This window comes from Agelaius phoeniceus, chromosome 15, assembly GCF_051311805.1.
Source record: "Agelaius phoeniceus isolate bAgePho1 chromosome 15, bAgePho1.hap1, whole genome shotgun sequence".
In the NCBI taxonomy this organism is placed as follows: Eukaryota; Metazoa; Chordata; class Aves; order Passeriformes; family Icteridae; genus Agelaius; species Agelaius phoeniceus.
Genome location: NC_135279.1, coordinates 14,882,829 through 14,894,886, shown reverse-complemented (window position 1 = coordinate 14,894,886; position 12,058 = coordinate 14,882,829). Strand labels below are relative to the sequence as shown.

The following is a 12,058-nucleotide window of genomic DNA, read 5'->3' as shown; positions in this document are numbered from 1 at the left end:
CATTCCTATAGGAAATAAAAAAGTACCAGATACACACTACACAATTTATAGTGTGAGGATTGGAAGAGCAGTAGAAACTGGTAGACTGTTGGAAGATAAAAGTACTGGCTACAAAAAACTTGTCTGGTTTACAAAATTAGAGCATAATCCCTAAAAACAGCTCCCAGAGCAGGAAAGAAATGTTAGAAATACAAACACATTCCTAAATAAAATTAGAAAAAAAATACACAAGCCCCCCATAAGTTGTCAAAAAATCCCACCAAAAAACCCAAACCACAGGTACTTGATAGCACTTGATTACAAAAATATTGTGAGTTTCTGAGAAATATATATTTAAATTATATATACTATATATAAAACATATATATATATAAAACACATATATATATATAACATATATATAAAACATTGCACAGAATGCAGTATATTCCAAAATTATTGTATTTGAAATTGTTGTTTTAGGCAGTTAAACTAACCTTCTTTAAAAATTAAAAATGTATGAATAAAAGACTGATTTGTCTCCTGTAACAGCAGTTCATGTAGGGCTTCTGATGGTTCTGTGCACTAAAATAATCCTGCCAGCATAGACACACAACATCTTCCTAATGGCACGTGATCTCTGATGTATGTTTTGTATATTTCTAGGCCCTTTAAATGTGATGTTATCTTTTGCAATAAAATGAGATATTTTTATTAGGTTTCAGGAGTCAATTAATAATAAACAACATTTAGATTACAAAGGAAGGGAACAATTGTTCTTTTGGAAAAGAAAAAGGAATGGAAAACTAACAGGCATGTCATGGAATCATTGTGCAGCATTTCCAGGTAGAGCAAGGATGTCAATTTGAATACCAAACAAAAAAGCTGTAGCTTTTAGCTAGACCATGAGTATATTTGGTCAAATTCTCCAACCATGGCAGCTCTGCAAATAATTTCTGTGATCATTGTCTTCTCTGGAGTAGCTGTGTTTAACAGAGTTCACAGATTCCTTCTGGGTAAAGTTTTATTTGTGCAATATTATGTATAAATTCTGTCCAAAAACATCACTGTGTAGCATAGCTACACTGACTTCATCATGTTAAACTGATATGGTGAGCAAAATCAAGTTTGGAAGTACTAAAGGAAACCTTTCAGGTGCATATGGTGGATTTATGATATTTCTATTTACCTAACCAGGCCAAGCCTGAAAACAAGTATTTCTGTATTCTACATGATTTATGAATCAGACTTCTATAATTCCTGTAGGAGGGCTTCACTGCATGACAATGACCTTTATCTACAAGTCTAAGTCTCATGAAATATTATTCAAGGTAAAGCTTGAATAGCCGGTTTCAGACAATAAACTTGTCCCTCTCCATGGAAGTAGAAGCACTTCTCCAACTACAAACAGTCAAGGTTTTGTGGGGTTTTAAGAGTGAAAACAACCAAGCAGCTGTTAAAGCCTTCAGCTGCTAAAACACCACAGTGAAGGCAAGAATGGCATTTAACTAAGTCTTCCCTGCAGTAGCTGCAGAGAGCCAAATTACCTTTCCACCATCACCTCCTTCTCCTGGGGAGATTATTTCTTTCTGAGCCTGACTCTTCTCAGTAATTACACTAACACAGCTCCCAGCAGGCACTTACCAGCTAAGCCCAAGGCAGAACCTCCCTTTCCCTTTAACTGGCATCACAGCACAAAAAGATCCAGGCAATTGTAAACCCACATCTCTGCCAACAAGCTAGAAGATTGTGAAAAGAACACCTGAATATGAAAATTAACCTGCTTATCCCTGTCAGAAAGCAAGAAAGCCCTTCAGGTAAACCAAATCCAGTTAACTGTCAGGTGCAAGGCATTTAAACTTGTAAGGAATTGCAGGTCTTATAAATTGTAACCATTGTTCTTATCAGTGTTTGCATTACTTTACACAGCATTTTCAAGTTATAGTAAATGACACTGCAGAAGTTAATAAAAACACTTGCAATGTTCACAAACACAGTAACAGATTTAAAACCTAAAGAATCACCTCCTGTCCTCCTGGAAGTGATAGATTTGTCCCCATTTGAAATGTCACTTGTACCTGTATAACTTCAGCTACACAGTCCAGCTGCAGAAACTCCACATATCCCACTGTCCTTGCAGAATTCCCCACAATTTCAGCAACTTGAGCTCATCTAAGCATTCTTCAGGACATAATTCTTGACTAGCTGCTTAATTTTGAAAAGATCAAGCACTCAGGCTTTCACAGTAAGATTGACCCTCTCAAAAATGTTAAAGCAAACCTGAAAATTAACTTGGTGAACTAAAGTAGCACACAGAGCATAGTAAAAGCTTCTTTTGCCAGTTCTTTCTGAATACAAAAGACTTTTGTTCGTTAAAAACAATTTATTTGCATGTGAAAGGCTATTTTGTTAAGTGTTGCTTCAGCTATAGAAAACGTAGCAATTTATTAGAATACCCCTTTGAAAAACCTCTAAAATGCCCAATACACACATATCCAGAGGTGCTCATGAGCATAATTAGAAGAAAGGGAACGACATTTCAAAATTCACACTGAATTTGTTCTTTTCAGGTTAAAACAGCTGAAGAAATTACAGTAAATGGAAGGGGGAAAAAAGAAACAGATTTTCCAAGCCATTTCAATTTACTGTAACCAGCCTGTTTCCTACTGGTTTCCTAATGGATCTTTTAGGCAGGATTAAAACAGGTTCATTTTGCTTTTTCATGTGCTGTTTATGGTATCCAGAAGTACTCCTTCACAGCCTGGTTAGGTCATGCACAACACTCATATCATGCTTTCCTTGTACAGAAAACATTTTCCAACTCTCTAGAGGGCTGTAAGGGTCACTGGTCTCTGTTTCAAACCATTTCCTGTTGTGCCCATGGTTGTGCCCGAGGGTTCCACATGAACAAGAACAACGTGGAGTTCAGATAAACAGCTACAGAGCTCAGATAAACAGCTACAGAGATGTCTCAAACCTGCTGATGTACCACCAGGAGCTCAAAGCACCCATTGGCAAATATTTCCTCTGAGGAACTCAATTAGTCTCCTCAATTATTAGGAGCCTAATCATTAGGAGGCACACGTGCTCTGGCAGGCAATGATCTAAAACTGTTATTTTCCAATAGAAGCAAACAGGGAAACACAGGACATTTTAAAAGGCACACAATGTATCTCTTGTGGCCAAAAATCATCAAGTAAATGATGCTATGATTTTGTGGAATAAAATAAATCTCCAAAGACAAACCATTAAAAAGCATCTTCCCATAAGTGAACAGTCTGAAGGGCAAGCTCCACATTCCCAATGAATTCCTTGCATTCTCACAAAGAGCCTAAATCCAGAGGAGTGCTCAGGAGATATGTACTTAAATCTGAATAAATTGCAGAATCTGTTCTCAAATATAACCCTAAATTCATGGAACATTCACAAAAAAAATCTCAGGTGAGTGTTTAGTGCCAGCACATGCCCAAATACTTCTTTTCAGTTTTGCTAATACCATTTCACTTTAGATTTGTAGAAATACTCTTTTCAATGTCTTAAACCATATCCTTTATGCAGGTTTGCAAAACTTTCTTCTTTTTTGCAAATATCAACTAACTTTCTATTTCTCATTTGTTCTCTTAAAGAATGCTCAAATCTTTCAACTACACTTCAAAAGACTGACTACAGTGTCACAGCTGAATGAAAAAGAAAAGTAAAGCTTGCGACTTTTTAAATTAAAAAAATAATTCACAAGGAACTTAATATATTCACAAATATATTCACAATATGCTATATTTTTTCAATAATTCACAAATGCTATATTTGCATTTTTTCCAGGATAACTATAAAATGAGTTTCAAAGCATTGAAAATGCATTAGAATATTACTCACAATTAGTGGATCTCGTCCCATGGTAATAACAGTTCTGTTCACTGTGCGTAGTAGCTGCACCATTATTTCTTGAATGTGGTGATAAGTTGAAGCCTGCAAATGAAAAAATCAGAGTTTTGATATTAAAATCATATCTCTTTGAAAAGTAAGAAGAAACCAATTATTTCCATTTTGACAGTTCAAGTTGTACAATATAGCAGCCCTATTGAAAGAGCAACACTAATTCTTCTTGCTCACACTGCTCCTTAATTCCAGCATTTTCAGTGGAATACTTGTGTCCAATTTCAGACCAATCTACTTCACAGCTGTCTTTTGTTTCAGTCACTTCCCATCTCTCACTTGAAGGACTCCTGTTCTCCCCCTAACTGAGGGGTCTGTAACTTAATCCTGGTGCAGTTACCTTAAAGCAAATTCTCTCACAGCTCCCCACGTCTGTCAGTGCTCTCAGGGCAGGCTGGAGCTCAGGAATGTTCTTAGCTGGCAGTCACAAATATGGAGTTATTAGAGGAGAAAGTTGTCTTCATTTACCTGAGCTGCTCTGGGAGGGCACAAATTGGACACAGGTGGCCCCAGTTCTGCTCTTGTAGGCTGAAGGAGGTTTGATTATTTATTCTAAAGTCCTGAGCAAATGGGAATGACATTCTGTTCACCAGTTTCACTGACTTTACTCTGATCACTAGACAACTTGGGCAAACAGCATGCAACAAGAAAGAAAAAGCCTTAGCAAATTTCTGGTAGAAAAGGATATTTAGCTTACACCAAGACCCTTATTTAATGTCAGATACAGCATGGAAAGAACACCACAATCACAGGAACCATGGTGAGCTCTTAATAATGTTTTAGGCAGCTGAGCCTCAGTACTATACCAGGAAAAACTGCTTCAGGTTCTGTTTTCCCTCTGAGTCAGCCAAATTGTCTCCTTTTTCTTTCTCCTATTCTGAGTGCTCTGGATCAGCCACACACCTCAAAACAGGGCCCTTCCTCACACCTGGCAATTTATCCACTATTACCATTTAGTGCTCCTGTATCCTTTGACTGTTGCAGCACACGTCACAGCTGAGATGGCCACAATACACAGAGTGTCCCCATGCAGGTTCAGAAAGTTTCAACTCACACAGAACAACATCAGATCACCCCAGAAGGCTTCAGGTATCTGCCCTTCTTGTTCTTCAGCCCAACCTTGTATCCCCTCCTGTTGATGCCCTGCCCCTGTGTGCCCTCTGCTCCCTTTGGTGGTTGCTCAGTGCCCCTGGGCACTCCATGGCTCATTGCTGGCAGTGCTGCTCACCTGCTGCTCACAGCTGTGCCCATGGGGATGGGGCTGGGCCAGCCCCATCCCAATCACCACAAACTCTGTGCCTGCATTTGACAGTGACACACACAAGCTGAAGTGATCTCCTCGCCTGTCACAGCATTTCAGAAGCTGTTATATTCTATAAATGAACAATGTAGTCACAGAATAATTTGTGTTTGGTGTTTCCTTCTTTAAAATTTCACTTTCTCTGGTACAGTCCAATGTTTATAACACAACTATGCTTGAGAGTGGCTGCACTGAAGACACATTTGCTGTTCTTATAACATTGTGTAGCACTATAATTTAAAAAAATATCATCAACAGCCAAGACTGATAAACTATGTAGGAGCACTTAGCAGAGGGATATAATTTGTTCATTAGTTTCCCATTTTTTTAAATTCAAAGATGAGGGCTCATATAATGCAAGTTCACTTTCACATTTCAGTATATGTGCTATACCATAATTAGTAACAGTTCAGAACATTGCATAATGAGTTTTAACATTTAGCCCTGACTCCATCATTAAAGATGAGCTCTATTCTTAATTCACAAGTAGCAATAGTCTTCCTGGAAAGACTATTACATATGCTCAAGCACACAAAAGGTTATTTTCTGCCAGACCTTTGAATTTTCCGAGAAACATTAGCAAATGAAATAAAATGAAATAAAATGGTTTCTCTATGAAACTGAGACTTCCTTTCTTCTTGATAATCCTCTTGATAATCTAAGAAATAATTAGGCATTCATTGAGAAATTAACAAAAATTTTCACACATTGTCAATACACAAGATTTCAGCTTTTATCTTACAGCTTCTAGCTTCAGAAGAAGATAGTCTAACAACCAACTGCAACATGTGCTTTTTCAGATCATACTTCTCTTCACAAGGATGACATGGGAAAACCCACCATCATTTGGCTTCAGTCCACTGATTAAGCATAAGATTTTTTTAGGAGTTAAATTAACAACTTGTATCATATATAAATGTTCCCTTGGAAAACATTAATTCTATTATTCCATTTAATTAAATATGGTGGTCAAAAATGTTTGTTTTCCCTGTTGTTCCAAGGCATGGAAGAACCAGAGCTCAGGTCAGCAGGAGGGAGTGTTCTCCCAGAGCTCAAACACCTTCAGGTTCCCTCTTGGGCTGGATGGCACAGCTTGGTACACAGATTAGTTAATAGAAAATCCAAACCAAACAAAATTTCACCTTCTTTCAAAAATATCTGTGCAGGGTAAAAGCAGACAGTGTTTGATTTAGCTTTTTCTTCTATTTAAACTACTACAGGACTGGGACAGGAAAAGCAATTCTGTTTTTCCAGAGTCAACCCTGCACTTCAGATTCTGATGGAGTGTTCATTTATTTGGACAGTGGCAAACAGGGACTCACTGAATGTCTGTGTGGGAATTCAATTTTACAACCTGTACTTGAGATACCCACTGGGAAACACTTCTGTCAATCCATTGCAGCTGTCCCTGCTCTGTGCCCTCCCAAGCTCTCACCCAGCTCTGCCCTCCTCCCCAGAGTGGGGCTCTGTGAGAAACACAGGAGGCCTTGGCACTGTGCACTGTTCAGGAATAACTAAAATTTCATTGCTGCATGATCAACACTGTTCTGGTCACAAATCTGAACCGTGGCACTCTGTGGGCAGCCACAGAGGAAATGAGCTCTGCACCAGCCAGATCCTGTGTGCTCACTCTCTGGTGCACCCACTTCTGTAACTTGTATTCCTTCTTTGACACACACACAAATAAAGGCACATATAAAAGGATAACAATTTCTTTTTTAAACCATAACTCATAATCCTGCATTGTTCTGGCTGAAAAGTCTCTGCAGAAAACCTTAAGGTAATTGGCCCTGAAAGAACATGCAGAATGCCTGACAATATTCCTTTGAAATCCTCTTTTGCTAAAGCCTTAAGATCTGCCATAAGTTAGGGAAATGCTTAAAAAATTCTTTACAATTCTAAAATGCTTCCAGGCTTGTTTGCTAAACAGCTTAAAATGCAACTGCAACCAATTACTGACAATGCACAGAACAGGAAAAGATTCTTCATCTGTCTTGCACTTGTAGTCAACCAAGATTTCACTGTAGATTCCAAGAGAAGGCATTTACCATTACATTTAATTTTGTAAGCACTATAAATAAAAAATTGTTCTGATTCAGGAAATATTAAAAAATAGCATATATATCAGATTAGAGGCAAAGTCGCCTCATGGAGGACTGCCAGACTGCATGAAACAAAGTGTTGTAAAGAGGGAAAAGGGAAGTGGTTTTAATTAAAACAGAAACAAAAAATCACTGATTTCACCATGACCTTCATCAATGACTTACTTGAAGTTCTGATATTTAACTGCATTTCACAGGTGCTTGAAGCATAATCTCAAGCTATGAAGCTAATTTCAGACATGATTAAATCAAAACAATGCCATTTATGTCCAAAAGTTGTTTGCTGGAGAGGAATCTTAAAATCAAACCTAGGCATCTCACTGAGATACCCAACAGTGACTGTCTAGTCATAAAAATCAACATACAAAACCAGCACAAACCAGAGATTTTAACAACATGCTGGCTACCTGCAGAACCCAGCAGTGAGGCAGCAGCTGAAGAAAACAGGATTTGAACACAAGGATCTGATGATTCCCATGTTCCCACTTGCTAAACAATGTGAGGCACAACAGTAGAGCAGAGCTGGTAATATCAAAATACCCTTTCCTTTGACAAAGAAAACACACTCTTCAAAAATTCAGTAACTACTTCAAAGATCACCTCACAGTATAAATTTTCACCACATGAAACAGAACAACTACTGCTGTTTTTTCTTCCCTGTCCTTTGTGTGCCTTCTATTTCTGGTGACTTTCACAGAATAAATGCAATGCAAAAATATCAAAGTTAAGTTTCCAAAAAGTTTTGAATACTAGTCTAGAAACAAGGTTTCTCTACTGAGATAGAAAAAACAGAAGAAATAAGGACAAGACATTGGTGTTATTAATTTTGTAACATGATTCTGCTACTAAAGGCTGGAGCTTTTCCCTCCAGCAGGTCAAACCATCCATTTTCTTAGAAGGAGGCTAAAAATGGTAGAGAATGAATTGTTGAATAGAAAACTGCCTTCATTTTAGGGTTCAAGTGTAATCCCAGCTGAAATAATTTGGTTAATTCCCAAAGCAACTGTCTGTATCTAGATCACAGTGAATAAAGGCATCCTGAAGGACACTGCCAAACAATAATTTAGCCATATGTGAACTCTGTCATTTGCCTACAGGTTACAAAGTATTTTCTGCTGCAAGGCAAACACAGCCTTGAAACAAGAGTTCTCACTTTAGCTGGAGAATAAACATGTGTGTTACACTCCAGAGGAATCTGTAGTGCTCTTAAAGAGAAATGACTGTGTGATCCTTGGATGCTGCTGTGTTCCCTTCCCTTGCTCCTTTTTCCCCCTTCAGAGAAGTCATCTCAATAGCAGATTTTCAGTACTGAAGCAGGATCAGCATTTGGTTAAAAAAATAAGCTAATAATCCATGGATTCCTCTTTAAGGAAGGAAAAAGCTACACATTTGCTGTTGTGGTTACAAAGCCCAGTGTTACAGTTGATGACACGTGATTAATATATTCTAAAATCCATATTTTCTCCAACCAGCAGTTGTATTGCCAGAGGCAGGCCAGGGTATGGACTTTCTGCAACAGAAGCATCTGGTTCTTTTGTTGATATCCCAACTCTTCTACAATGTTTCTATGGAATATGATGCCTGTAGAGGGCTCAGCATGTTCTGATACCACTGCTGGACTTAAACTGACCCCCAGGGGCTTTTCTTCTTCTATCAGAAATGCATCAGTATTCACTGCAAGCACAATCTGTAGATAATGGTGACTCAAACATCTCACAGACAATCTCCAGTCTACTTTCCTTGAAAGAAACTATTGCAGAAATGCCACCTCTGTTGAACAAATTTCAATATATATTTTTTAATGTATGTGTTTTAAATTCTCAGCTATTCTGCTGTTCTGCATAATGTTCTCACTCACACAAAGATGAGCTACAAAACCATATTTTCAGTAGGCTTTAATGAGTCTTTTACATGTCAGCAACTGCTGCTATGGACAGCAACTGTTAAATTCAAATATAAACTTCATTGAAGTGGTACACACAGAGAAAGAATTATTCCATCTTGCTTTACAACTGTGTTTTACCCTTTAAAGGGTAACAAAACTGGTTACTTTGCATTATAGCCTTATGAGATGATAGCTTCAATTTTTGCCCTATCATGCTTTCACCATTTATCTTAAGAATTACATTTCAAATTTAAGTGTTCCAATATTTCTTTTGTATCCCCTTGGATCAATCCCTCCTGAACTGCTTAAGTCTAAACCAATGAGGCAAATAGCTCATAATACACATGGAAATATTGCCCTGTGCAAACTGAAAAGCCTCAGCAGTATCAAAGATTTTTATGAAATTAAGATATATGCTGTAATGATTTCATTTACTAGGAAATGATCCAGGGAGCCACAGTGAAAAACTCCTCAAATGACAGCTTGCCTTAATCCAAAGTCTGCAAAGTTTGAACACATGTATCAGAAAACTACAGCTGAGGAAAAATCAGCACATATTCACAGGTTAAGGTAATTACAGCTTTCTTAAAGCAATTAATTATGATGTTTTCTCAGAATAAATTCCTCAAATTATTGAGAAGTTTCATTGAACAAACTACTGCTCATTAAAAAGTGAGAGAATAAAAAGTCAATTCAAAATTCTTCCAAATGAGGAAAAAAAAGAACCACCCAGATGAAAATGTCAGTGTTCCAAAATGTCAGAAATCTGATAAAGAAACTACAGTCTCCAAATGAAATATAGTAAAGAGTAATCTGTTCTATCCACACATTGCTGAAGGCAGAAACCACACCCTACAACATTGGTACACTGAAAAGCATTGTTTCAGAAACTACAGGGGCTTTTACAAAAGGAGCAAAATGAAATTTGAAATTTATTCTGTATAGTTAAAATAATTACAGAATAATTGAGAAGTTGTGGTTGAAAGGGACCTTACAAGGTCATGCAGTCCAAGCCCCTGCAGTGAGCAGAGACTTCTTCAGCTGAATGAGGTTACTCAGAAGTCAGTATTCATCTTCAATACCTCAACTGCCTTTTGGGTTGAGTTTATGAAAAATAGGAGAAAAGTTCAATTTGCCACTGACTTGTGCTAAATATTTGAAAGAGATTAATCATCATCAATAATTTACTTCCTAATCAGCTCAGGCTTTCTACAGACTTGGGCTCTACATTATCATCAATACTTACAGGGTCTTGACAGCTCAGAACCTCCAGGATGCTATGAAGTAATTCAACACAGTACTTCCTCTCCTGCACCTGGAGCTGCTGATCCTCCTTCTGTTCCAGTAATTCTCTCAGCTCTTTTGTAATCACAGGAAGCAGAATGTCCCTGCATTCTGAAAGAAAGCAAATTGTCTAAACTACAAGTATAAATGAAATAATATGTGCAAAGAAACCCTCTCCCAAACAGTGAAACACAATATGCTTTAACAGCCACAGTCCCAACATGGAATTGTTGATTTTCCAATCATGCCTTGGGAATATTCCAAACTTGTGTAGTATTTTCACAAGTCAACAGTATTTTCATATATCAAAGCCAAAATTTCCTGATAAAATTAATTCTCTTCAGTTAAATTCTGAGCGCTGTTCAGCTTATATCAAACATTTGGGGACAAATTACTCACTTACATACAAAGCATCTTGAAATGAATTGTTTTAGTAATGGAGGATTTTAATGTAAGAAAATTACTGTATTTATTAACTTATTTCTGAAAATAAGACTCAAACAGCAGAACAGAACTATGTGCATAATTTTTGAAATGTTTCTTCTGAAGGCACATATAAGAATGTAAACAAAGACTCTAATAAAAGGCCTATCAAGCCTGAGACAGTGAGAGCTGTGCATACATTCATCTTGATTTAAATTTAAGGAAGCTGACACAAATCTGAAGTTACACTCCAATCTCACATCCACATTGACTTTTTAAGAGAGAGGTGCTTAGAGAAAATGTCAGGAGTACAAAATACACACATTTGAAATAACTTGAATGAGAGCAGTATCTATCCAGGAATAATAATAAAAAAAAAGTACCTTTTTAAAGAATGATTTAGAGCACCTGGACTCACAGTGATAAACAAGTGCAGTGTGAGACATGGTGAAACTTTATCTAATGTGATTTTAAACAAGCCAGGGGCTCAGAATCCCCCCAGAATAAGGGCATCAGTACAGGAAGACAGAAGGGTGAGAGAAGCAAGAAAAGAGACAAAGAGAGAGAGAAGGGAGAAAGAAAAAGAGAGCGGGAAAGAGGGAAAGGAATGGAAAGTAGATGATAACTGCCTGAATTTTGCAGGTGAGGCAACAGAAGCAGCCTCTGCAGATTATTCTTATTTGAAGTAACAGCTCCAAGCTACATGAAGCCAAGAGCTTTTAATCATGTCTGAAGAGCAGCACCATTTCTTGCCTCAGAAAGTATCTCTGCTCTTGGTAACTATTTCTATAACACTTATTGCAAGCTACAAGACAAATCTAACCCAGTAACTAATTGCAAACTCACCAGTGAGACAGCACTTAAAGAACACCTATCAACACAAGACCTGTTTCAACAGCAGCATAAAAATGAATTTCACAGAACCTCAGTTCCTTTTTGTGCCCAATTCTGCAGAGACATGCTGCCTGCACTTCCTGCAGGCCACAGACTCCCCTCTGCAGCAGGAACCAAAGAGCTGCTCTCACAGAGCACAGAGTGGAGCCCAGAGCAGGGGATTCCAGCCCTCCTAAAGGACTTCTGGGTGGGTTTGTGCTCATGGACACAGAGAACCTCCAGAAGTCAGGACTGGCAGCTTTGTGGCCACCAGCTGCA

The 12,058-nt window shown here is 37.9% G+C and overlaps 1 protein-coding gene across 1 annotated transcript in view; it reads right to left on the bottom strand.

Annotated features, from left to right (window-relative positions):
• Positions 1-12,058, bottom strand: part of DOCK2 (dedicator of cytokinesis 2) — a 163,414-nt gene that overhangs the window by 96,792 nt on the left and 54,564 nt on the right. Inside the window, exons 26-27 of the mRNA XM_054642643.2 lie at positions 10,446-10,594; positions 3,853-3,945 (exon numbers count right to left, since the gene is read on the bottom strand). Of these exons, the coding sequence (XP_054498618.2) occupies positions 3,853-3,945; positions 10,446-10,594 (242 nt within the window). The remainder of the gene's footprint in view (positions 1-3,852; positions 3,946-10,445; positions 10,595-12,058) is intronic.